The 24,179-nt window shown below is 63.9% G+C and overlaps 1 protein-coding gene across 1 annotated transcript in view; it reads left to right on the forward strand.

Annotated features, from left to right (window-relative positions):
• Positions 1-16,625, forward strand: part of NOTCH1 (notch receptor 1) — a 42,991-nt gene extending 26,366 nt beyond the window's left edge. The window contains exons 15-34 of the mRNA XM_082696060.1: positions 144-257; positions 1,787-1,906; positions 2,195-2,347; positions 2,863-3,091; positions 3,675-3,876; positions 4,550-4,703; positions 4,792-4,976; positions 5,463-5,595; positions 5,909-6,166; positions 6,241-6,353; positions 6,794-7,365; positions 7,543-7,971; positions 8,451-8,599; positions 9,297-9,513; positions 9,651-9,738; positions 9,830-9,995; positions 10,541-10,836; positions 11,972-12,119; positions 12,208-12,305; positions 13,498-16,625. Of these exons, the coding sequence (XP_082552186.1) occupies positions 144-257; positions 1,787-1,906; positions 2,195-2,347; positions 2,863-3,091; positions 3,675-3,876; positions 4,550-4,703; positions 4,792-4,976; positions 5,463-5,595; positions 5,909-6,166; positions 6,241-6,353; positions 6,794-7,365; positions 7,543-7,971; positions 8,451-8,599; positions 9,297-9,513; positions 9,651-9,738; positions 9,830-9,995; positions 10,541-10,836; positions 11,972-12,119; positions 12,208-12,305; positions 13,498-15,021 (5,348 nt within the window). The 3' untranslated portion in view covers positions 15,022-16,625. The remainder of the gene's footprint in view (positions 1-143; positions 258-1,786; positions 1,907-2,194; positions 2,348-2,862; positions 3,092-3,674; positions 3,877-4,549; positions 4,704-4,791; positions 4,977-5,462; positions 5,596-5,908; positions 6,167-6,240; positions 6,354-6,793; positions 7,366-7,542; positions 7,972-8,450; positions 8,600-9,296; positions 9,514-9,650; positions 9,739-9,829; positions 9,996-10,540; positions 10,837-11,971; positions 12,120-12,207; positions 12,306-13,497) is intronic.
• Positions 16,626-24,179: the final 7,554 nt, after the last annotated feature.

Raw genomic sequence — 24,179 nt, forward strand, 5'->3', positions numbered from 1 at the left:
AGCAGGGCCGGGGCGGGGGGACTCTGGGCCGACCCACGGTCCCACCACGGGCACCAGCTGCCACCGGGGTGGGGACCGCGTGGGGCTCTGCTTCCACGGCCCCACGGTGACGGGCGCACCGACTGTCGGCACTCTCTCTCCAGGCCCCAACTGCCAAACCAACATCAATGAGTGTGCTTCCAACCCGTGCCTGAACCGGGGCTCGTGCATCGATGACGTGGCTGGCTACAAGTGCAGCTGCCCGCTGCCCTACACAGGTGCGGGCAGGGCGGGCGGGCCCAGCTGCTGGGGGAGGGGCGTGGCGCCGCAGCAGCTGGCCAGCGGCTGGCCTACACACCTCTGGGCCCTGCCTTGAGGCTCAGGCTTGGCCACGCTTGGGCCTCCCCCTGCGGGGGTCCTTGCCAGATTCACTGCAGACATACGGAAAGCTGGGGACGCGTCGCCATAGGAGTCTGTCCCAGACTGTTGGTTCAGCCGGCCCACCCGGGAGCTGGGGTCCTCTACAGCAGAGCTAGGAGCTGGGCCTGGGCTGTTGGCCTCCACGACCCGGTGTCCACACTGCATGGGCCCCTGGGGCCAGACTGCACGCACCCCCCCCACCTTGCTGGCCAGGCTTGAGGGATCCCTTTGACGGCCTTCTTTGTGCTGGGGAACAAGGAGCCCTCTGTGAGGACCAGCAGGGGCGGGAGGCGTTTCCCTGGGTGTCCTGGTGTCTGCCATTGGCCCCGCCAACAGGATCGCAGGACACGGTCCCCTCTGTGGAAGAGATTTACAGAGTGCTGCAGAACAAAAGTCCACAATTGGTCCCGCCCCTGGGTCCCCCTGGGAGTGGGCAGGGGGACTGCTGCTGAGCCTGGAGGTCTGGAGGCAGGTGGGGTGGGGGCCTGGGCCCGTGCTGGTGGCCCCACGACATTGGGTAGCTGGTGGCCGGTGTGGTATTTTCTTTGATCGAGGCTGGGGACCTGGATTTTCTCTCCTGCCTCGGTGAGGAAGTGCCCGGCTGGTAGCCGCCCAGGGGCCCCATGGCTGGGGACACACGGGTCCCTTTCGGACGCAGTATCAGAGGCTGGCGGGCCTGATGGGGAGGAGCTGGCCTGTGCTGACCCGCTTCCCGTCTGCCCACTTCCTGCTTCCCTCTGCACAATTGTCGGAAACTCTGGCGAATTTCCTGCCTGCCTAGGTCACCGTGGAAACAGATAGAAAGAAAGGCTCTGGAAAATCACCCAGTGGGCTGGGGAGATAATGGGCCATGGGGAAGATAGTGCTTCCTTTCTTCCCCGGGAGTCGACCCCCATGGCTGTAAACAGGAAGGCCGTCTGCTAGGCTCTCAGGGAGGAAAGTCACCCCAGTGTGACACTCCTAGCGAGACTCCCTTCCCTGTGCCGTGGTCCTGTGTCACTGGGGCTCCTCCCCTGCTGTCCGGCCTCTGCTCGGGGTCCTCCAGGGCCTCCAGGACCAGGCCTTGGCTGCCCGTGGCACAGAGCCCTTGGGAGGTGCTCTCAGGCCTCCCAGAGACCAAGAGAGGGGTTGAGGCTGTGGGGGGCCGCCGGTCTGCTCCTAAGGGGTTGGCGCCCAGGCTGTATACTGCAGAGATGTTTTAGAGCAGGGCCTCCCTCTGATTTGTCTTCAGGGCCCCATTTGGGTGCTGACCCAGCCAGGAGCTTGCTGGGGGTCCCAGTGCAGCACCATTCACCGGCCATGGGGCCAGTCATCGGGAGATGCCGTGGGGCAAGGACCCACTGGGTCGGGCTCCCTGGGTCTCAGCCCTTGTCCCCTTTCCCCTCAGGAGCCACATGTGAGGTGGTGCTGGCCCCGTGTGCTCCCGGCCCCTGCAGAAACGGGGGCGTGTGCAAGGAGTCTGAGGACTACGAGAGCTTCTCCTGCATCTGCCCCATGGGCTGGCAAGGTGAGGCCTCCTGCCCTGCAGCCCTGCCTAGGTGCGGCCCCCTGAGGCCGGAGGCCTAGGGCTGAGCCAGCAGGGAGCAGGGGCACAAGAAGCAGGTGCAGGCCCGATGGGGCCTCACCGCCCTGAGTTCTGTCACCGGCCCAAGGTCGGGGGCTCCCAAATCAGAGCGCCCTTCCTTCTTGGGATGTCCCCAGAGGACTGTCCTGGGCCACGGGAGGCCCCACTGCCAGGAGGAGGGGAGAGAGGCCTGGAGGCAGGGACCTGAACCCACACCCCCCATCCCCCCAGGACAGACCTGCGAGGTCGACATTAACGAGTGTGTGAAGAGCCCGTGCCGGAACGGCGCCTCCTGCCAAAACACCGACGGCGGCTACCGCTGCCACTGCCGTGCCGGCTTCACGGGGCACACCTGCGAGACGGACGTGGACGACTGCCGGCCGAGTGAGTGGCCCTGCCAGCCTGGCCCCCCAAGATGCTCTGGGACTTGCAGCTTCTCGCGTGGCCATGGGGCAGGGAGCAGGCTGGGGTCCGCTGGGAGGACGGGTGTGGCAGCACCTGGGGGCACGCCGGGGGCATACGCGGGACGTGCCAGGGGGTAGCCTCGTGTGGACCAAGGAGGGTGGTCCTGGGTGGCCTCAGAAGCCTCCAGAGCCAGACTGCCGGGGCCTCGCGGTGGGTTCTGGGAGCTCCTCCTGCAGCACCGTGCCTGGCCCCACCGGGCGTGCTCTCATCGGTCCTTGTTGTGACCCACCGAGGAGCAGGGCTCTCAGCCCACCCGAGAAACCAAGCGTGTTGTCCAGAGCCGCCAAGCAAGCAGGGGAGTTGAGAGCCCGGCTCCGTCGGTCTTCAGGCCTGCACGTTCTGTCCCCGCCCCCGGCCTGGGGCTGGCGAGCGTGTTGGGGAGCGCAGGCCCCTGGCGTCGGCCACCCTCAGGCCTGCCTTCTGTCCCCGCCCAGACCCGTGCCACAACGGCGGCTCCTGCACCGACGGCGTCAACACGGCGTTCTGCAGTTGCCTGCCCGGCTTCCAGGGGCCCTTCTGTGAGGAGGACATCAACGAGTGCGCCAGCAACCCGTGCCGCCACGGGGCCAACTGCACAGACTGCGTGGACAGCTACACCTGCACCTGCCCCGCCGGCTTCAGCGGCATCCACTGCGAGAACAACACTCCCGACTGCACAGAGAGGCGAGTGCCACGGGCGACCCGGCCCGCGGGTGGAGGCGGCCGGGAGGCGGGCCGGGTGCGGTGCCCCGTGCACCCAGCAGGTGTCCCCTGGGCCAGCCCTCACTGCCCGTCCAGTCAGACAGGGTCCCCCGGATCCTCAGAGGACCAGCGGGAGAACCCGGAGGCCTGGCAGTTTCCAGAAGAGCTGACGCGCCCTCCTCTGTCCCACGGCACCAACGCTGACCCACCTTGTTTCCTTCTTTACCTGGGCTGCCAGGGAACTCCACACTCCGTGGTCTCGTCCTTTTTTTCCACCACGGCTCTCTCCTGGTGGCCACACGGGTTCTGTTTTATTCTGCACGTTTCCATTCAGTTGCACGTTCCTGTGTTACGAAGCTCTCGGCTCGGCTTGTAAGGAAGGCAGCGGAAATGGGTGGCAGGAGGGCCTGAGGTCCCTGGCTCTGAGGTCATCCACACGATGTCCCACCTGCTCTGGCTGTCGGGGGGGACCCCCGGCCGCCACTGTCTGAGTCAAGGGAGCAGCTGCCCGGTGGGTTCCCACAGCCACGCTCACCCTTCCCCACTGCTGCTTGCTCACCTCCAGCTCCTGCTTCAACGGGGGCACCTGTGTGGACGGCATCAACTCCTTCACCTGCCTGTGTCCGCCGGGCTTCACGGGCAGCTACTGCCAGCATGATGTCAACGAGTGCGACTCGCGGCCCTGCCTGCACGGGGGCACCTGCCAGGACAGTTACGGGACCTACAAGTGTACCTGCCCCCAGGGCTACACGGGCCTCAACTGCCAGGTGAGTGAGTGGGCGGTGGGGGGGCCCAGCAGGTGGTGGCCAAGGCGGGGCACCGGCCCCCAGCGTGTCGTCACAGCCACCCCGCGGGCCCCACTCACGTCGGCCTCCCTGCGCCACAAAGGAAAGCAGGAGGGCAGGGGTGGCCGTGGTCACAGGGCTCCCAGGGACCCCAATTGCCAGCCCAGGGCCCGGCCCACGGCCGCACTGTCCCTGGAGGAAGCAAGTGCAGAGCTGGGGCTTTCAGGTCAGGAGCAGAGGTTTATGGAATAAGATCAAGAAGGGGAGGAAAACAGCTAAAAACCAGCTTTTTTATAGAAAATACACAAAAGTATTAAAGAGGTATATTTATTGAAGATTTCCACGTCAGATACTTGTTACAGAAAGTCCCAACAGACTAGTTTACTCTCAAGAAGAACCTTCCTTCAGGAAAGGCCAATCGGGATTAGCCGAGGGCCCAGACAAAGAGCGACCCCCCCCCAACCCCAGCCAGCCAGCTCCTGAGCAGAGGGAGGGGCAGCCCCCGGGCCTCAGCTTCCGCGTCTGTGGGGTGGGCTCCCAGCCCCCACTCCGGGCGTGGGGTACTCTGGCAGGTGTGTGCTGGGTACCGATGGGTGGGTGGGCCCGGGCGGGGTTGGGGGGATAGTGAGCATCGGGCACCCCCTGCCGCCCCCAGAGCCTGGTGCGCTGGTGCGACTCCTCCCCTTGCAAGAACGGTGGCAAGTGCTGGCAGACCAGCGCCCTGTACCGGTGTGAGTGCCGCAGCGGCTGGACCGGCCTCTACTGCGACGTGCCCAACGTGTCCTGTGAGGTGGCCGCCCAGCGGCAAGGTAACCAGCTGCGGGCGACCCGGTGCCCCCCGGGGGTCCCCCGCCCGCCGACCCCGGCTCACGCCCCTGCCCCTCTCCTCCCCGCCAGACATCAACGTCACCCACCTGTGCCGAAACGGGGGGCTCTGCGTGGACGCGGGCAACACCCACCATTGCCGCTGCCAGGTGGGCTACACGGGCAGCTACTGCGAGGACCAGGTGGACGAGTGCTCGCCCAGCCCCTGCCAGAACGGGGCCACCTGCACCGACTACCCTGGTGGCTACTCCTGTGAGGTGGGCACCCGTCCTGCGGGGGCGGGGGATGCTGCTGGGAGGGCCACTGCGCACCAGGCCCTAGGCTGCGAGCAAGCACGGCAGGGAAGGCTAAACCAGACAGATAGGGTCGTGGGAAGGGAGGGCTGTGACAATCAGGGAGGACTGCCTGGTGGCGGCATCCGTGGAAGAGGAAGACCACTCGGAAATATGGCATCGAGTCGCCCTCTGTGTCCTCTTCCCCAGAGCTTTCCCCCTTGGGCTCAGCCGACACCTGCTGAGAGGTGACACCTGTTTCACGAGACGAGCTTTGGCCCAGGCTCTGACCCCCCTCAGCGTCCACTGGGTGGAGGTCTTCCTCTGGGTTGGCCACGTATGAGGGACTCAAGCCTTCACTGGTTAAGAGGGTAGCCCGTGTGGCCCTGGCAGCCCTCGAAGGGTGCAGAGGGCCGCAACTCCGTCCCCCACTGAGCCGCGTGCCTCCACCCCTGGTCTGTGTCCCTGCAGTGTGTGGCCGGGTACCATGGCGTGAACTGCTCCGAGGAAATCAATGAGTGTCTGTCTCAGCCGTGCCGGAACGGGGGCACCTGCATCGATCTCCCCAACACCTACAAGTGCTCCTGTCCCCGGGGCACACAGGGTAAGGGCTCACCACACCCCAGGGCTGGGCTCCGGGGCCAAGTGGGCGCATCGGGCGCCGACCACAAGCATGCCAGACCCAGTCCCGGCTTCCGTTCTGCCTTGTGGGGCTGAGCAGAGGAAAATCCAAGGGATGGAGCCTAGCCAGGCCACTGGCACAGGGCAGCCTGTTGGGCGGGAGGGCCCTGTGGGTGCGTCCTCTCTCCCGAGCCTCAGTGTGGTCCCATCCTGACTGCTGAAGGGAACGCCCTTGGGACGGAGCTAGGCCAGCATGAGGCCAGCGCAGGTCCCTGACAGCGCCCGGGCTTCCACAGGCATACACTGTGAGGTCAACGTGGATGATTGCAGCCCCCCCATCGACCCCGTCTCCCGGGGCCCCAAGTGCTTTAACAACGGCACCTGTGTGGACCAGGTGGGCGGCTACAGCTGCACCTGCCCACCCGGCTTCGTGGGCGAGCGCTGTGAGGGGGACGTGAATGAGTGCCTGTCCAACCCTTGCGACGCCCGTGGCACCCAGAACTGCGTGCAGCGGGTCAACGACTTCTACTGCGAGTGCCGCGCCGGCCACACTGGTGGGTGCCGGGGGTGGGCGGGGCCGAGGCTGGACTGTCCGCGGCCAGTGCCTTATGCCCGCTCTCCTCTTCAGGACGCCGCTGTGAGTCGGTCATCAACGGCTGCAAAGGCAGGCCCTGCCAGAACGGGGGCACCTGCGCCGTGGCCTCCAACACGGCCCGCGGGTTCATCTGCAAGTGCCCGGCGGTAGGTGCCACGTGGGGCTGCTTGGTGTTCGGTGGTGGGAGATGTCCCCTTGCTGCCATCGATCACGGAGCGCCAGAGGCTAAGGGCCGGCTGGAACTGGGCTGCGTCCTCCTGGCTCCCAGACCCAGGCTTTCTGCTGGGACTTCATTTTCAGAGGCATCTGGGGTTCACAATGCCCTGGTGGGGGCACTGGCCACGCCCCTTTGTCCCTGGTCCCGCTTACAGGGGTGAGGAGGGGTCGGCCCACACTGGTGCCCCGGCTGCTGGTCAGGGTTCCGAGAAACCCAGCAGACACGCACGCTCCAGGGCTCAGTGCCTGCAGCTCCCGGAGCGCCCCTGACAACCCCTGGGCTTCCGGTGCGTGGCGGGGTGGGGGGTGCTGTGCCGTCCAGTGCAGGGGCTGCGGGCCCCTGACGCGCGGCCGCTGCCTGTCCCCGCAGGGCTTCGAGGGCGCCACGTGCGAGAACGACGCGCGCGCCTGTGGGAGCCGGCGCTGCCTCAACGGTGGCACGTGCATCTCGGGCCCGCGCAGCCCCACCTGCCTGTGCTTGGGCGCCTTCACCGGCCCCGAGTGCCAGTTCCCGGCCGGTAGCCCCTGCGTGGGCGGGAACCCCTGCTACAACCAGGGCAGCTGCGAGCCCACGGCGGAGAGCCCCTTCTACCGCTGCCTGTGCCCCGCCAAGTTCAACGGGCTCCTGTGCCACATCCTGGACTACAGCTTCGGGGGTGGCCTGGGCCTGGACATCCCGCCGCCGCAGATCGAGGAGGCGTGCGCGCTGCCCGAGTGCCGCGAGGAGGCGGGCAACAAGGTGTGCAGCCTGGCCTGCAACAACCACGCGTGCGGCTGGGACGGCGGCGACTGCTCGCTCAACTTCAACGACCCCTGGCAGAACTGCTCGCAGTCGCTGCAGTGCTGGAAGTACTTCAGCAACGGCCGCTGCGACAGCCAGTGCAGCTCCGCGGGCTGCCTGTTCGACGGCTTCGACTGCCAGCGCGCGGAGGGCCAGTGCAAGTGAGGCGGGGGGCCGGCCGGGGAGGCGCTCGGGGAGGGCGAGGGGAGGGGGGCTGGGGCACAGGTAGCTAGGCAGGTACAGGCGGGGGTCCTGCGGAGGGGGCGGGCTGGGTGGGGGCTGCCGGCTGGGCGGGGCCTGGTGACAGCCCGTGCACCCCCACGTCCCTCCGTCCACAGCCCCCTGTATGACCAGTACTGCAAGGACCACTTCGGCGACGGGCACTGCGACCAGGGCTGCAACAGTGCCGAGTGCGAGTGGGACGGGCTGGACTGCGCAGAGCACGTGCCCGAGCGGCTGGCGGCCGGCGCGCTGGTGCTGGTGGTGCTGACGCCGCCGGCACAGCTGCGCAACCGCTCCCTGCACTTCCTGCGGGAGCTCAGCCGCCTGCTGCACACCAACGTGGTGTTCAAGCGCGACGCCCACGGCCAGCCCATGATTTTCCCGTACTACGGCCGCGAGGAGGAGCTGCGCAAACACCCCATCAAACGTGCGGCCGACGGCTGGGCCGTGCCTGGTGCCCTGCTGGACCGGGTGGAGGCCGCCCTCCTGCCGGGTGGCGGGGCCGGCCGCCGGCGCAGGGAGCTGGACCCCATGGACATCCGCGGGTGAGTAGCTCCCGCGGCTCCCCTGGGCCCTCCGAACTTGATGGCGGGACACACGGAGGGTCCGACAAGACTGGGGGCTTCCAGGGCACTTCCTGGGGTATGGGGTGCAGCGCCTGGGGTCAGCTCCCAGAGAAGGCCTGGACTCCCCGAATCTCTGTCCTCCTGAGATGGGAGAAGGATGCTTGCGGCCCCTGGTAGGAAGGCAGAGGGAGGCAGGTCTGGCTGGAAGAGCACTTTGAGGGTCTCAGGTGCCACAGCCCTGCTACATGTGGTGCTGAACTTGGTGGGCCGCAGAGAGCACAGTCCGCCTCCAGGGTGGTTCTCTGCCTCCGGGACTCCCTGTGGCCCCGGGGCCACCTCACCCATCCTGGGAGTGCCCCCCTCCCCCACTGCGACCATGTTGTGGGCCTGAGGGGTAAATGGGGTGACTGCAGCAGCAGACCGGAGGTCTGAGCCCCCTGACCTGGGTGCCCCCCCAGATCCATCGTCTACCTGGAGATCGACAACCGGCAGTGCGTCCAGTCGTCCTCACAGTGCTTCCAGAGCGCCACGGACGTGGCCGCCTTTCTGGGTGCCCTGGCCTCACTGGGGAGCCTCAACATCCCTTACAAGATCGAGGCTGTGCAGAGTGAGTGGTCCGCCCCGGCCCTGCTCCCGGGGGACGGTTTGCCGGCTTCTAAGGAAAGTCTGCCTGGGAGGGGGCGTGTCTCCCAGTCCCCCCACCAAGTGTTTGCATTCCTTGTGCCGTTCTCTGCCCACGGGTGCGTGTCATGCCATCCAGAGCTCAGGAAGCACTTTTGTGGGATTTTCTGCCTGGTGCACCCTCCCTACCCGTAGTGACAGCTGTTGGTGCGGCTGGCCCAGGGGACGGACACATCTGCCAGAGAGTGGGAGCCTTTTTCTCCCCCCGCTCACTGCCCTGATTTTTCTTCGTTGGGTATTATTTCAAAATCATTACAGCTTTTTAAAAAAGAGAGAGAGGGGGAAGAATTGATCGGTGTCATGTGAAGTGTTGAAGTTTGTATCTCGAAAATCCCCCTAAATCCTTTGTCTTAACAGCTCAATGCAAGTGCAGTGATTTGAAGTTGGCTAATCCTTCTCCCTTAAAGGAGAAAAAAGTAAAAGCCGTCTCCAGATAGTCGGCTGGTGCAGGAGAGAATTTAGCGATAGTTTGCAATTCTGATTAATCGCGTAGAAAATGACCTTATTTTGGGGGGCGGGATGGAGGAGAGTGGGTGAGAAGGCGCCCAGCCGCGGAGCCAGTCCGCTGCCCCCCGGCTGCCGGCCTGCCGCGGAGCCGCCGCCTGATGTCCGGGTGCCCGCAGGTGAGACGGTGGAGCCGCCCCCGCCCCCGCAGCTGCACTTCATGTACGTGGCCGTGGCCGCCTTCGTGCTGCTCTTCTTTGTGGGCTGCGGGGTGCTGCTGTCCCGAAAGCGCCGGCGGCAGCATGGACAGCTCTGGTTCCCCGAGGGCTTCAAGGTGTCGGAGGCCAGCAAGAAGAAGCGGCGGGAGCCCCTCGGCGAGGACTCCGTGGGCCTCAAGTTAGTGGACGCACCGCGGCTTTGGGGGGCTTGGGGGAGACGGGGTGCACCCCTGCCAACCCACAGGCCACGCCTCACGTGGTCCATGGCCTCAGGAGAGCCCCACTCAGTCCCACCTCCCGCCCCCCTGCTCCTAGGCCCCTGAAGAACGCCTCAGACGGCGCCCTCATAGATGACAACCAGAATGAGTGGGATGATGAGGACCTGGAGGCCAAGAAATTCCGGGTGAGTCCGGCGGGCTCCGGGGCCTCCCCAGGCAGCCACACCCCTGCCCCAGCCTGCACGTGACGGGGCCCTCCGCTCACCCCTTCCTCAGTTCGAGGAGCCGGTGGTTCTTCCCGACCGGGATGACCAGACAGACCACCGGCAGTGGACACAGCAGCACCTGGACGCCGCCGACCTGCGCGTGTCGGCCATGGCCCCCACGCCGCCCCAGGGCGAAGCCGACGCCGACTGCATCGACGTCAACGTCCGAGGGCCAGGTAGGAGCACAGCCGGTCACCTGCACCGCCCCCCAGAGGCTCTCAGGATAGGGTTGCCCTCGCCCAGCAGCCTGCCAGGGGTCAGCATTCTGGAAGCTGAGCACCGGGGGTGTGGGGGGGTGGGGAGGAAGCTGTGTCCCTCCTTGGAGCAGGTGGGACCTCCCGGGAGGCTCTGCTCGTAGCCACTCCCGCCGGGGGGAGGCTCTCTGCCCACCCAATTAACTGCTTGTCCTGAAACATCCGTCTGAGGAGCTGATTTCCCAGCCACGCATTTCTTGTGTGGTCTCTTCTCAGCTGGGTTATTGGTGAGGGTCTCGTGCAGGTCAGGAAGCAGAGCCACAGGGTCGCTTTTGCCCACCGGTCATTTGGCGGCTGGACCTGGTTCTGACCCTCGGGAAGCTCAAGTTGATTTTGAGGGCCCCGGGTGCCACGGGCTGGGCTGCACGTCCACACGCGCCCACCAACTCGGGACCATCGGCACGCCCGCCAGTGCCGCCGCTGGGGGCCCGCCTTCCTGACGGAGCCCTCGCCCCGCTCTCACACAGACGGCTTCACGCCCCTCATGATCGCCTCCTGCAGCGGCGGGGGCCTGGAGACGGGCAACAGTGAGGAGGAGGAGGACGCGCCGGCCGTCATCTCCGACTTCATCTACCAGGGCGCTAGCCTGCACAATCAGACGGACCGCACCGGCGAGACCGCCCTGCACCTGGCCGCCCGCTACTCGCGCTCCGATGCGGCCAAGCGCCTGCTGGAGGCCAGCGCAGATGCCAACATCCAGGACAACATGGGGCGGACTCCGCTGCACGCGGCCGTGTCTGCCGACGCACAGGGAGTCTTCCAGGTGGGCAGCTGCTGCCACGTGCGCCCTTTCACCAGCCCCTGGCCCGCCCGCCCGCCTCCTGGTCCGGGCCGGCGACTAGGCCACGGGGCACCAGAGCCCAACACTGAGTGGAGCCCATAGTATCCCGGCAGCCCTGCCGCTCCGAGTCCGGCACATGCAGGGATGGCAGGCTGGAGGGGGCCTGCAGGAGTCTGATGTGACCCGGGGCTGGCGGGGGGGGGGGGCTGGCTGCAGGCGTGGCTCGTGGCAGTGAGAAGGGCTTCACGGCTGTCGCCTGCAGCAGCGGCCCCAGGGCGTTACCTCGCAGGGAGCCCAGGGATGGGGTGTCCCTGCACAGACTCCCTTTGCAAAGCCACCAGCAGATTCCCTGCTACGAGTCCCCAGGCTCTGGGCGTCCTTGCCCCGAACAGGCAAGGTTGGGCACAAATGGGGGGGGCGGGGTCGTCACGAAGCTGTTACCGTAGTGGTTTGTGGTGCGTTATCCTCCTGTAGAAGTAACGGAATGAGGCTGTTGAGGGAGCACCGGGCAGACGAGCCCCTGGACTCAGGCTCTGGCTGTGTCCACTCTGACGGCCTCTCAGGCGTGCGGACGTGTAAATCCCGTGGGCGCTCCATGGGAGTGAGGCCAGCCCTGGTGCTGCCCGGCACCCTGCCCCTTGCCCCACCAGGGAACCATGACCCTCCTTCCCGCCTGGGACCCAGGGCACAGCAGCACTTAAGGGACTGCTGGTGCTTCTGTGTCCTGCATGGACACGGCATAGCTCAGCAGTTCTCAGTCCATGGTCCAGGCGTGGCTCTGCCCACTGTGGCTGGGCAGGGATTTAATCCTTCCGTGTCCTGGGGTGGGTGGGGAGGGTGGCAGCCAGGCGCAGGGTGAGGATGAGACGTCCTCACTTGGGCTTCGGGGGGACGGGTCCTTGTGGGCAGCATGGCCAGCGCCCTGGACCCTGCCCCCCCCGGCTGTGGCCAGGGCAGTTCCACTCTTCCTGTGCTCCTGCTGCCGTCTACACTGGCTGGGCCCGTGCGGACCCCAAGAGGGGCTCTGTGGCGCTGCGGGCTGGTTCCCAGGCATCGGTACCAGGCCAGCAGCCTCCGACCCTGGTGTGCCAAGCCTGAGCCCTGCCCTGTTGTCTAGATCCTCATCCGGAACCGAGCCACGGACCTGGACGCCCGCATGCATGACGGCACGACGCCGCTGATCCTGGCCGCCCGGCTGGCTGTGGAGGGCATGCTGGAGGACCTGATCAACGCGCACGCGGACGTCAACGCCGTGGACGACTTGGGTAAGGCGGGCTGCAGCACGGCCCACGGGGGGGCGGGGGGGCACCGCCTCCAGGGCTGCCCCGGCCTAGCCTCTGCTTCCCCGTGCAGGCAAGTCTGCCCTGCACTGGGCCGCCGCGGTGAATAACGTGGAGGCAGCCGTTGTGCTGTTGAAGAACGGGGCCAACAAAGACATGCAGAGCAACAAGGTAGGCTCGCGGCCGGGGCCGGGGCTGGCGGGTCCCTCCACCCGGCACCACACCTTTCTTCTGAGCACGGCAACACCGCACCCCTCGGCGTAAACCCCTGGGCTCTGACTTCCAAAGCTGGGGGGGCCCCACGACGAGCCCTGAGCTCGGGGCCTGTGCACAGCTCACTCTTGGGCCCTTATCAGCATGCTTCCCGACGCCTTCCAAGCACTCGCGTGCTCAGCACGTGGCATGGCCATGGCTGTCCCGCGTCGCCGAGATCGGCACCACACCTTCTGTCCTCGGCAGTCACCAGGGTGTGGAGGGTTGAAGCAGGTGGTGCAGAGAGAGCCTGAGCACTGCTGGATGTGGGGTATGGGGCTTGGCACAGTGTGAGGCCCCAGGTGTGAAGCCGAGTGGCCCCCTTCCTTCTGGTGGTACCACGGCTCCTGGGGCTCACCATTGCTCAGTATGTGCCCAAGGCTCAGGAAAGCCCATAGTCTGAGCTCTGGGGCTCACAGGGTGCAGGCAGACACCCCAGCTCCCCGGCAGCTGAGCCCTGCCTGCATCTCCCTGACCCCCCAGATGTCTCTCCTTCCTTCCTGGGGGACACAGCAGCTGTTGGACCCTGGCATTCCTGAGTCACCTGCGGGTGACATATGATCCCTACCCTCCCACTGGGGAGGCTGAGCCTCAGAAAGGCAGGGTCTGCCAGAGGGCATCAGGCTATGGCCAAAGCCCTATGTGAGCCAGGGAGGCACTATCCGGCCACGTAGCAGCCTCCTGGGGACGGGTGGCAGACAGGGAAACCGAGGCTCCAGGAAGGGACTAAGGTTCCCTTGGGGACTGTCTGGGATGGGGCACCCCCACCCTGGTGCCCAAGGACACACGGTGGGGTCCCTGAGCCCCTGAAGCTGTTGCACTCTCATGGCTGTGCTGTGTGGGTGGCCAGGGGGAGGTCCTGGTTACAGGCTCCCACAGGGTCTTTGTTCCCTATGCTGCTGAAGTCCCGGTGACTCAGGACGCAGGGTCCCGCCGACCGCCTCGGAGCGGCTCAGGAGATGGACTTTAAGGCTATTTGTAAGACCTGACGTGGGCAGCTGACCGTGGGGTTACAGGACAGGCCCCTCGTGAGCGTCTCTCTGCCTTGATCCCTCTGGTGACGGGGCGTGGGTGTGGGTGACCCCTTCACCTGCCTGCCTGTCTACTCCAGGAGGAAACACCCCTGTTCCTGGCTGCTCGGGAGGGCAGCTACGAGACTGCCAAGGTGCTGCTGGACCACTTCGCCAACCGGGACATTACAGACCACATGGACCGTCTGCCTCGCGATATCGCACAAGAGCGCATGCACCACGACATCGTGCGGCTACTGGACGAGTACAGCCTGGTGCGCAGCCCCCCGCTGCACGGCACCGCCCTGGGCGGCGCGCCCACCTTGTCCCCGCCGCTCTGCTCCCCCAATGGCTACCTGGGCAACCTCAAGCCGGCAGTGCCAGGCAAGAAGGCCCGCAAGCCCAGCACCAAGGGCCTGGCTTGTGGCGGCAAGGAGGCCAAGGACCTCAAGGCGCGGAGGAAGAAATCCCAGGACGGCAAGGGCTGCCTGCTGGACAGCTCCAGCGTGCTGTCGCCCGTGGACTCCCTTGAGTCACCCCACGGCTACCTGTCGGACGTGGCCTCGCCACCCCTCCTGTCCTCTCCGTTCCAGCAGTCCCCGTCCGTGCCCCTCAGCCACTTGCCCGGCATGCCCGACGCCCACCTGGGTGTTGGTCACCTGAGCGTGGCTGCCAAGCCCGAGATGGCAGCCCTGGGCACCGGCGGCCGGCTGGCCTTCGAGGGGGGCCCGCCCCGGCTCTCCCACCTGCCCGTGGCCTCCAGCACCAGCACGGTCCTGGGTGCCGGCGCAGGCAGCGCCGCCGTGAATTTCAGCGTAGGGGGTGCTGCAGGCTTGAACGGCCAGTGCGAGTGGCTGTCGCGGCTGCAGAACGGCCTGGTGCCGGGCCAGTACAACCCGCTGCGCGGGAGCGTGGCGCCCGGCCCCCTGGGCACGCAGGCCCCCACCCTGCAGCACGGGATGCTGGGCCCGCTGCACGCCGGCCTCTCCACCACCGCCGCCCTGTCCCAGATGATGAGCTACCAGGCCCTGCCCAGCACACGCCTGGCCGGCCAGCCGTACCTAGAGCCGCACCTGGTGCAGGCGCAGCCGCTGCCACAGGCGCAGCCCGCGCCACCGCAGAACTTACAGATGCAGCAGCCGGGCCTGCCGCCGCCCGGCGTCCCACCCCCGCAGCCCCTGCCGCCGCAGCCCCCGCAGCCGCACCTGGGCGTGAGCTCCGGCGCCGCAGGCCACCTGGGCCGGGGCTTCCTGGGCGGCGAGCCGAGCCAGGCGGACGTGCCGCCGCCGCTGGGCCCGGGCGGCCTGGCGGTGCACACGGTCCTGCCGCAGGACAGCCAGGCGCTGCCCACCGCGCTCCCCGCCGCGCTGGCCCCGCCCATGACCACCGCCCAGTTCCTGACCCCGCCCTCGCAGCACAGCTACTCGTCCTCGCCCGCGGACAACACCCCCAGCCACCAGCTGCAGGTGCCCGAGCACCCCTTCCTCACCCCGTCCCCCGAGTCCCCGGACCAGTGGTCCAGCTCGTCCCCGCACTCGCACGTGTCCGACTGGTCGGAGGGCATCTCCAGCCCACCCACCAGCACGCAGGCTCACATCGCGCACGTGCCCGAGGCGCTCAAGTAGACCGCGCGGGGCGCCTGCGGGCTCTGCACCCGCACCCGACGGACCGAAGGGACGTTTGCATAGGAAACAAGTTTTTATACAAAATAAAAGGACAAGGATTTTAATTTTTTTTTAGTATTTATTTATGTACTTTTATTTTACAAGGAAACACTGCCTTTTTATTTATACGTAATGTTTTCTATGGCTCCAGGTAACAACTTTTATCTGTTCCAAGAAAATAAACTAGTTCTCAGCCGTGGTTTTCCTACTTGTGATAAATATGGTTACGTATTTGTAAAATACAAACAAAGATTCATGATTTATAGATGCCATTTATTTATTGATTTTTTTTTTTTTTTCCTTCAAAATCCCAAAAGAAACAATGCTGGAGAAGGGAGGTTTGAACTGGCTTGGTCCAGACTGCTGCCAGGGTGCCTGGGCCCGCTGCCATGACCCACCCGGCGTCCCCTGCTTTGTGGGAGATGCATCCAGACACAGTAAAAACCCTCGTCACACCTTGGCAGGTGGATTAATTTGCATCTAAAATAGGGACATAAAATGTCAAATGATGGGGTTTATACATTTTGGTGGCTTTTTTAAAATGGTTTTTTGGAAAACATGCTTTTAAAGATGTGTTCTTGGGGTATCCTGGAGCACACTTCCTGGTACTGATCATGAATCTTTGTTTCGGGTTCAGTATTATTGCCTAGTTGTGGATTGGTCTTGTGAGTTCCTGTTCCTTCCAGAAGCTCCTCTGCCCCCACGCCTGGATGTTCAGGCATGTGTAAGATGAGGAGTCCAGTGGCCGTGGGGCGCTCACCTGGGGTGCCACGTGGAGGAATCCTAGCCTTTTCTGGGGAAAGACACTGCCTGGATGACCCCGATGGGCCGGCGGCACCGGTGGGCCTGGGTTCAGCTCGCGGCCCCGTTCCATTGAGAGACTTCCCAGAGCGACCTCTGCCCAGGCTTTGGAAAAAACGGCTGCGTCTGGCCTCGGTTCACAGAGGCGGCTCATCCCAGGGCCCAGCGCGGCTCAAGGGTGCAAGCAGCTGAGACGGTGCCCCTTGGGGCACAGGAGCCAGCGGAAGGACCACCCCTCCCGGTAATGGGGGGGGGCGTGTGCCTGGGGAGGGAGCAGATTCTTGCAAAATCAAGTATAAGCCTGTGGCAGAGTAAATGTCTGTAAATACATTGTCAAAGGTGGATTTTGTTTAAAAAATCTGAATGAACGAGTCTGTCGGGGTCATGCTGACGAGGGATGGTCAGGACATGGCTCTGCTCGCGACCCAGGCCTGGCTACCTGACCTGCAGCCGCCTGGACTGTAGCTCCGAAGAGCAAACCCAGGCGAGGCTCCCATTGCCTCCCCCAGGCAGCCTCCCTGGCCTTGCGGGGGCCAATGTTGTGCCATCCCTGGTGGGCATGACCAGACACGCCCTAAGATGTCGATTCTTGTTGTGTTTTGTAAAAATAGAGTGTAGTTTACAGAAAAAAAAAAAAAAAACTTTTTAAAAGTTATCTACGTGCAAAACTGTAGGTGATGAAAATGCTGTATTTTTTTTTCATCTTTTTTTGTTAACTGATATGCAATAAAAGTAATGCTGATGGTCATCCCAATTTTGCTAAACCTGGTGGTGGCATTGGCTCCCTTTCTTGGAGGAAGGGAGGGCAGGCCGTTCTATTCCAAGGGAACCAGCAGTTCTGCCCCCTCCGATCATCCAGCCCTAGTCTCTTAGAGGTTCCACAGTGTCTCTGCGTCTGTGTGGGCCGTGTGGGCCGGGCCCCCCTGCAGGGGCCTCCTGGGTCTGGGAACGTGGCTGTCATGACAGCAGGCTTGATTTAGGCTTCCCCCATCTGTTTCAGTCAGAGGGACAGGGCACCACTTACCCAACCTAGGGATGGCAGCCAAGAGCCCACTGTGGGCAGGAGGTATACGGGGAGGGGCCCAGAGACCACAGTGGGAAATCCAGACCCCAGTAGGAGGGCAAAGGGGGCCACAGAAGCGTCCGAGCAGGGGCACCACGGGGGTGATGGGGGGAGTGGGGAAGGTTCTGTGAAGCCGAGGGAGTACCACCGAGGAGGCCTCCCCCTGCCAGGCACCCTCAGGGGCCTCCCCTTCTCCCTCCTGCCTCCACCCGACCCCACCCCAGCTGGTGGATCCAAACCAGATTAACAGAGGGAAAGTCTGGCATCCCCTTCTGTGGCAAAGTGCCTCCCAGCCTCCGCAAGCCCAGGTGCGAGCCCAAAATCTCCTCGCTGAGTTTGGAGGCTTCGTTCCCACCTGACGCAGTGTCAGGCCCCAGGCTGTGTAGACTGCACAAGAGGGTCCAGGAAATGGAGTCCGGTGAGCAGCCCAGCAGTTGTGCACAGAGGAAGTAGACCCGGTCTCAGATCTGCCTCAAGATCTCCCAGCACCCCGTGACACAGATCCTAGGTGTACGCGCAAAAGAAATACCAATGGGCCAAACAGGTCCACACACGCCCCTGTTCACGGCAGCATGAGTCAGAGCAGCCAAGAGGTGGGAACGGCCCAAAGCCCTTTGGCTGGTGCATGGGTCAATGATGTGTGGTAGGCCACACCGTGATGGCTCATTTTATGTGTCGGCTTGGTTGGGCCATTTGGCCAAACATGAGAGTGTTTCTGGATGAGATGAACATTTGAATCTGCAGCCCTCAGCATGGGTGGGCCTTGCACCATCAGTTGACGGCCCGCACAGCCCAGAAGGGCTAAGAAGGAAGTCCTTCTGCCTCATGCTTGTCCGGGAACACAGCTCCTTTCCTCTCTCTGATGTTGGACTGAAGCATCAGCTTTTCTTGGGACTCAAGCCTGCTGACTTCCCAACAAAAACTTAACTGTCAGCTCTGCCAGTTCTGAGGCCTTAGGACTCAGGCTGGAAACTCCAGCACCCACGGTCCCGGGGCGCCAGCTTGCTGACCGCAGACCTGGGGACGGCTCAGCCTCCATAACCTTCTGAGCCAGCTCCTCATCAGAAATCTCTCGATACCTACGTGCAGCCCTGCTGGACCCGTTGGTCCCGAGAACCCATGCTGAGCACACGGCAAATACTCTTCGGCCCTAGAGAGGAGGGAAGGCCTGACTCCCAGCGCGGAGCAGCCAGACCCCAACACAGGAGGACAGGAGGAGGCTGAGCCGAACACATCACTGCCCCGGACAGGGGGGCCCAGAGAGACAGAAGGTGGACTGGGGGCCCCGGGACCTGCCTGCAGGGTCTGGGGAGCGACTGCGGGGCCACGAAGCGTGGGCTCTGCAGAGCTGCAGGCTCTGTCCTGCCCTGCCAGCCCAGCAGTCTCTTCCCCAGGGACTCGTCCCCACCCACCTGGCTCAGAACCACTGGCTGAGCTTCCCACCCGTTTTTCTCCCTGGGGCCCAAACCTGCTCCCTGACTTGAGGCCCCCCGCACCAGCGGGCTCTCCCTCTCCCCTGCGGTCCTCCTTCCCCGATGTCCGCGCCGAGCCAGCCGATTCTCAGCCAGTCCTCACCCTCAGAATGATTCCCGTCGGGGCGCCTGGGTGGCTCAGTGGGTTAAGCCGCTGCCTTCGGCTCAGGTCATGATCTCAGGGTCCTAGGATCAAGTCCCGCATCGGGCTCTCTGCTCAGCAGGGAGCCTGCTTCCCTTCCTCTCTCTCTGCCTGCCTCTCTGCCTACTTGTGATCTCTCTGTCAAATAAATAAATAAAATCTTAAAAAAAAAAAAAAAAAAAAAAGAATGATTCCCGTCTAGACACCAGGGTCCTCCCCGAGAGGACACGGGCCCTGGCTTGGGGCATCTGTTAGGGCTAAACGGTGTCCCCTGCAGAATTTCTCAGTGAGACCCGAGATCTCGGAATGTCGGGACATGGCCCTATGGGGAGAGCGAATGAAGGTAGACTGAGGCCGTCCGGGTGCACCTCCTCCAGTCTGGCCGGTGTCCTCAGGAAGAGAGGAGGACAGAGACACGCACAGGAGACCACCAGGTGGGGACGCGGGAGCACACGGCCATCTACAAGCACAGCAGGGAGACCTCAGGAGGAGCCGCCCTGACTGCGCCTCATCCCAGATGTCCAGCCTCCGAGAGGTGAGCACATTCACTTCTGTTAACCCCAGCAGACGATCTGAAGGGCCAAAGGCACATGCCAACGGCCAGGGTGCCGGGAGCCCCTCAGGAGGCTCGCACTCTGCGACACTCCAGCACGTGAGACCAGCACCGGAGCCGCCTGCCCGTCCCTGAGCCGTCCTTTGCGGGTTGGAGCGGGGGACCTTCTTTGGAGCTGCGTCTTCCAGCAGAAGTACAATGCAGCCCACAAACGCAATTTTAAATATCTCAGTGGCCACATAAAAAAAAGTGAAAAGAAACCAAAAAAAGCTTATTAGTACATCTTAGATAATCCAATATATCCAAAATATTAGCATCTCAACGTGTAAATGACATAAAGAGTTAATGAGATCGTTTGTGTTCTTCTCTCTCTCTCTCTCTCTCTCTCTCTCTCTCATACTACGGCTTTAAGACCCAGTGTGTTTTGGTCTTTCAGCACACCTCCGTGTGGACCGGCCCCATGCTCAGCTGCCCCGTGTGGCTCATGCCCGCCACACTGGACGGCACAGGTTCCCAGGGGGCCTCCCGGCACCTGTCGGCACCCAGGAAGCCCGAGACACGGCATCAGCATGGTCCTTCCAGCGCGATCCCCAGATGTGGCTCTGCCCCCTTCTGGCCAGAGCAAGGAGGGGACGGTGTCATTTCGGTTTCACCTTCCTCATGGCCACCGTTGGACCAGAGGCGGGTGACTCAGCACCTCTGAGCCTGGGTGTTCTCAGAGGTAAAGTAGGAGCTGCTCGCAGCCTCCCTCCTGAGCATGTGGAGGGGACCCGTGAGGTCGCTGACAGAAAGCTCCCGGTGTGTGACTAAGGACGCAGAAATGGCACAGCCGCCGTTATGATGAGTTCTAAAGCCGTTGTGCTCCCCACGCTTGCACGCCCGTGTGGTCCTGAAACCCAGCGGCAGCCCTGGTCGGGAGCCGAGGTCCTCCCCATCTGGCATTTGCACTACAAAAACGTCACTCTTGGTGCACAGGGCGAGCGTGCAACGGGTCTGGAGGCTGGACTGCGAGGTTCTCCATGCAGCCCTGGGGCTGCTCCTGGACCAGAGAGCCCGTGACGTGTGCCCAGTGCTTACCACAAATCTAGGCTTCTCTGTGGTCATACTTACTGCCCATCCAGTTTTATGTTTTCGATGACATCGCAGCGTGTCTACGGTCAAAGTGCCTCTGGTCTCAGAGCAAACACACCACGTTAGACCTTCAGTCACCCTGTCTGGATGTTGCTCCTTCCTAAGCACTAGCCCCAGGAGAGTGTGGCCTGAAGTGAGTCACCTGCTCTCTCCGTGTTTCCTTGTCTGTAGGACAGAGGAAAGGTAGGCGGCTGGCAGCACCTGGCGAGGGACAGGGTAACGCAGAATGCAGGGGCTCTATACGGGAGAGAAACACTTTTCAGCCCCCAGATGAGGATGAAGTTGGTGCGCGCAGCCGGAGAAGCACAGGCTCTCTGCCGTGCCACCAAGCCCAGCTCTGGGAGGACTTATGGGGAACCTGCTGTATTCAGCCCACCAACCCCCGCTCCCGGGGCCAGGGGAGTCCAGAGAGGAACAATCCCCTGGAGAGGGCCGCGGTCGGGTGGTGATGTGAGGAGCCAGAATCTTTCATCCTGCTGCACCGGGGCCAGATCCCACAGGAGCCCGAGGTGTCCCTGATGCCCATACCCTGAAGCCGGAGTTCCCCTGGCGCAGGCTTGCAGGGCCCGCTGACTCAGAGGCGGCTCTCTGCCTCCACCTGCTGGCAGCATCCAGCTAGTGCCCCCTCTGGAGAGCAGGCGGTCCCACCGGGACTGGTTTATTTCTGCTGCTGCTCTCTAAGCTGAGGCTTCCCCAAGTGCACCCATCTGAGCCAGGGTGGGTGATTCTCCTGGTCCATGTTCTCATAACCTTTCGGGAAGACCCACGGCTCGGCCGCATCACTTGTAGACAAGAACATGAACGCTCAGGAGTTAGTGCTGAACCCAGCGTGGAACGTGGCACCGGGCAGTTCTGGGCGATCTCCTGTGCTCTAGGTCAGCCCTTCTGTCTTCCCAATCCGCAATGCCCCAGGCCTGAAAGTACTCCCCACGGACGCTTGGGGCTCTTGCCCTCCTGTCTTGCATGCTCCTTTGGCTGACGTGTGTGCTGGTGCTGTGCAGTGGGCCGCAGCCGCAGCCGGCAGCGAGAGAGCTGGGTCCTGCCCTTGGGAGTCACCAGTCTGGCCCAGCAGCCTAACTGCTCCCCTGAGGCCCCAAGGCCACGTCCTGGGCTTCTGGCTCTCAATAGCACCTTGCCGGAGCCAGGGAGAAGCCAGATTGATGATGTCACCCCTGGTGGGGAGACCCCGAGAGCCTTCTTGCTTTCAGAAATCAAGTGCAGGACCTGAAGAGCCCCGGGCAAGGCACTCCCGCCTGAGGCCACCTCCCACTGTCTGTGTTCCTGCCCCTTGCCTCTACAAAGCTTCTGTTTGCTTCAGCCACAAATGCGCCTTTTCCTCCATCCCTGGCTCTACCCTGTCACCAGCAGGGGGGACCCAGGCCTTGCCAGGTGCACCCACACTGAACACGTTGGCAGGTGCCCAGTGTCCATGCTCCCCAGGGCCGAGGCCTGGCCAGTCAGTCCCACAGCCACAGTTCCTAGCCATGCCTGGCACACAGCAGCTGCTCGGCAAACGACGCATACAGTTTTGTGAAAAAGGTCTCTTTCAGTTTTTCCCCAGGGCCCCACTGGAGCTACCGGGACACAACTTACTTTCTCGCCTGACTCTGTGGCCTGCCTCGCGTGGATTTAGCGTCCTTCTTGCGCTTTCTAGGACACCCCTCTCACTATGTCACCTTACATGTTTAGTACTTGACTCAACAAGAAAAAAACGTTCTCCGAGGCTTGCAAGGTGCCAGGGAAGAGAAAAGAGAAGGTGCCATGCTTGTGATTAGCCAGGGTCTGGATTTTTTCCTGCGAGGTGCCCCCTGGGGTCTGGGGTGGCTCTACTCCTGCTGACTTTCTCCCCTAGCTGCCCCCACAGAGGTGTTTCCCTCTCCTTATACTCCTTACACACCGCCAACTGGCGCTCCACAGCATGGGGGCCACAGAGAAGGCGTGAACACCCAGCTCTCTCTGCCCCCCGACCTGTACACTCCCGAGGGAACGAACGTCCCCGTCCTCTGCATTCAGACCTGCTCAGCTGTACGGCCTCCTCTTCCAGAAGCCCTCCCTGCCAGCTCTTCCCACCTCTGCAGCCCTAACGTGCTTTTCCCCTGGACCTCTCAGCTGGCTCTGTCTCACAGGGACAGCCCCTTGCTCTCTCCAGGCTGAGTCAAGCAGGACCACTCCTGTGCCCCCAGCCTGTGGCTGTGAGCCACCAGCCTTCAGCTGCCACATGGGGGGCCCCTGACCCCCTCCCACAATGTGCTCAAGGTCTAGACCAGTGTTGTCTGATGGAAATAGGCCAGGCACGTGTGGAACTTCAAACTTCCGACAAGCTACATTAAAGGAAACAGATGAAATAGACGTAATGGTTTATTTAACTCAATATACCCCAAATGCTGTCATTTCCATGTGTGACGGAGAGCCGCCAGCGGGCTCTCTGTCGTGTACTCAGCCTCTGTCGTGTCCTAGAGCCCGTCCCCGCTCCGCCCAGCCCCGCTCGCAGGTGCTCGGCGGCAGCCTTCTCTGGACCGCGCAGGCTGCTGGGAGCGGACGACGGCTGTGCTGGCCAGCGCGGAGCCCTGGGTCCGGGCATGCTGTCCACAGGGCTGCAGCTCGTTATGGAGCTTTGTGTGAGGAACTAACGACCACTCAGGAAAGGGCGACGGACTCCAGCCCCCACAGGCGGGCTTCAGGCTCCGTGGGCAGGAAGGAGGAGGAGGGAGAGAACAGGAACACGCTGCCGGTTGAGGGAAGGACTGTGGTCAAGCAGCTATGGTCAAGGCGGTGCACCCCCCTACCTGGCGCAGGCCCCTTGCCCCTGACAGGCCCGGGACAGTCCGGTTCCTGCCTGCTGCTCGGCTAAAGCACCAAGAGCACGTTGTACAGGTGCTCATCCCACCGGGACTCCCGGCTGGTGAGGACGGGATGGTCAGGAGCAAGGAAGCTCAAAAGCCACGGACCTGGGGCTCAGAGCCCAGGCTGCCTGACCTTTGGCTTTCCTGCGGGCCCAGATCCCTCTCCTGCACACCAGGCCATGAAGGGCCAAGGCTGTGAGGACCTCTGCTCAGGAGACTTAACAAGAGGGGGAGGGCATGGGCCCTTCTTGCACCTCTGCCTCTGTTTCCCCCTTTCCGGGGAGTTAACAGGGACCCCTGTCTCTGCGAAGCCGCTTGTTGGGACAAGGTGACGCAGCAGGAAGTGAATCGAGGGCGGCCGGGGCTGAGTTCCAGCGCACGCGGACTCTGTGTTCAGATCGGTTGGGACCTTGATTTCTGCAAGGCAAATGTTAGCTTAGCAGCGTGGCCACGTCAGATGGGCTGAAAGTCCCCCGGCAGGCCCCGGGGCCCTGACAGCGTGGCCGCTCCCGGCCAACGTCACAGCGCGCAAGTGGCTGAGGCACACTCCTTCCTCCTTCCCAGGCTCCCGAGGCCCACGGGTGACCAGGGAGTCGTCCCGCCCCGGCAGGCCTCAGCGGCTGCTGCTGCACGGCTGCGGCAGGCGGCGCGGGCACCGGGGACTGCTGTCGGGTGGGCAGCGGCGCGCCTCTTCCCGCCCTGCGGACGGAGCCGGGGCAAGCGCGGGCGGGCGGCTGCCCTCCGCACCCCAGGCAGCGATGCAGGTGAGCGGACGCGGCCTGGTGCCTGCTTCCCCACCGACCGCACTCCCCTCCTCGCGGGGAACCGAGGACACACAGGGCAGCACCGCCTCGTCCCCGCGGTCCTCCACGGGAGGGCCCGGACGCCGCCGTCCTCGGGCAGGAGCGGCAGGCCAGGCACGGCGGTCGGTCCCTGGGGCGGGCGCGCGCAGCACGGGGCACCCGCTCAACGGCCGCGGGACGCCGAACCCGGTCCCGGCTCCCGTGCAGGCGGCCTGGGGGCCGCGGCCGCGCGCAGACGGAGCCGGGGGGCCGCGGCGGGCTCGGAGGCAGGGGACAGGACGGCGGCAGCAGCGGGGCGCGCGCGAGGACGG

This window comes from Mustela nivalis, assembly GCF_964662115.1.
Source record: "Mustela nivalis genome assembly, chromosome: 13".
Taxonomy (NCBI): Eukaryota; Metazoa; Chordata; class Mammalia; order Carnivora; family Mustelidae; genus Mustela; species Mustela nivalis.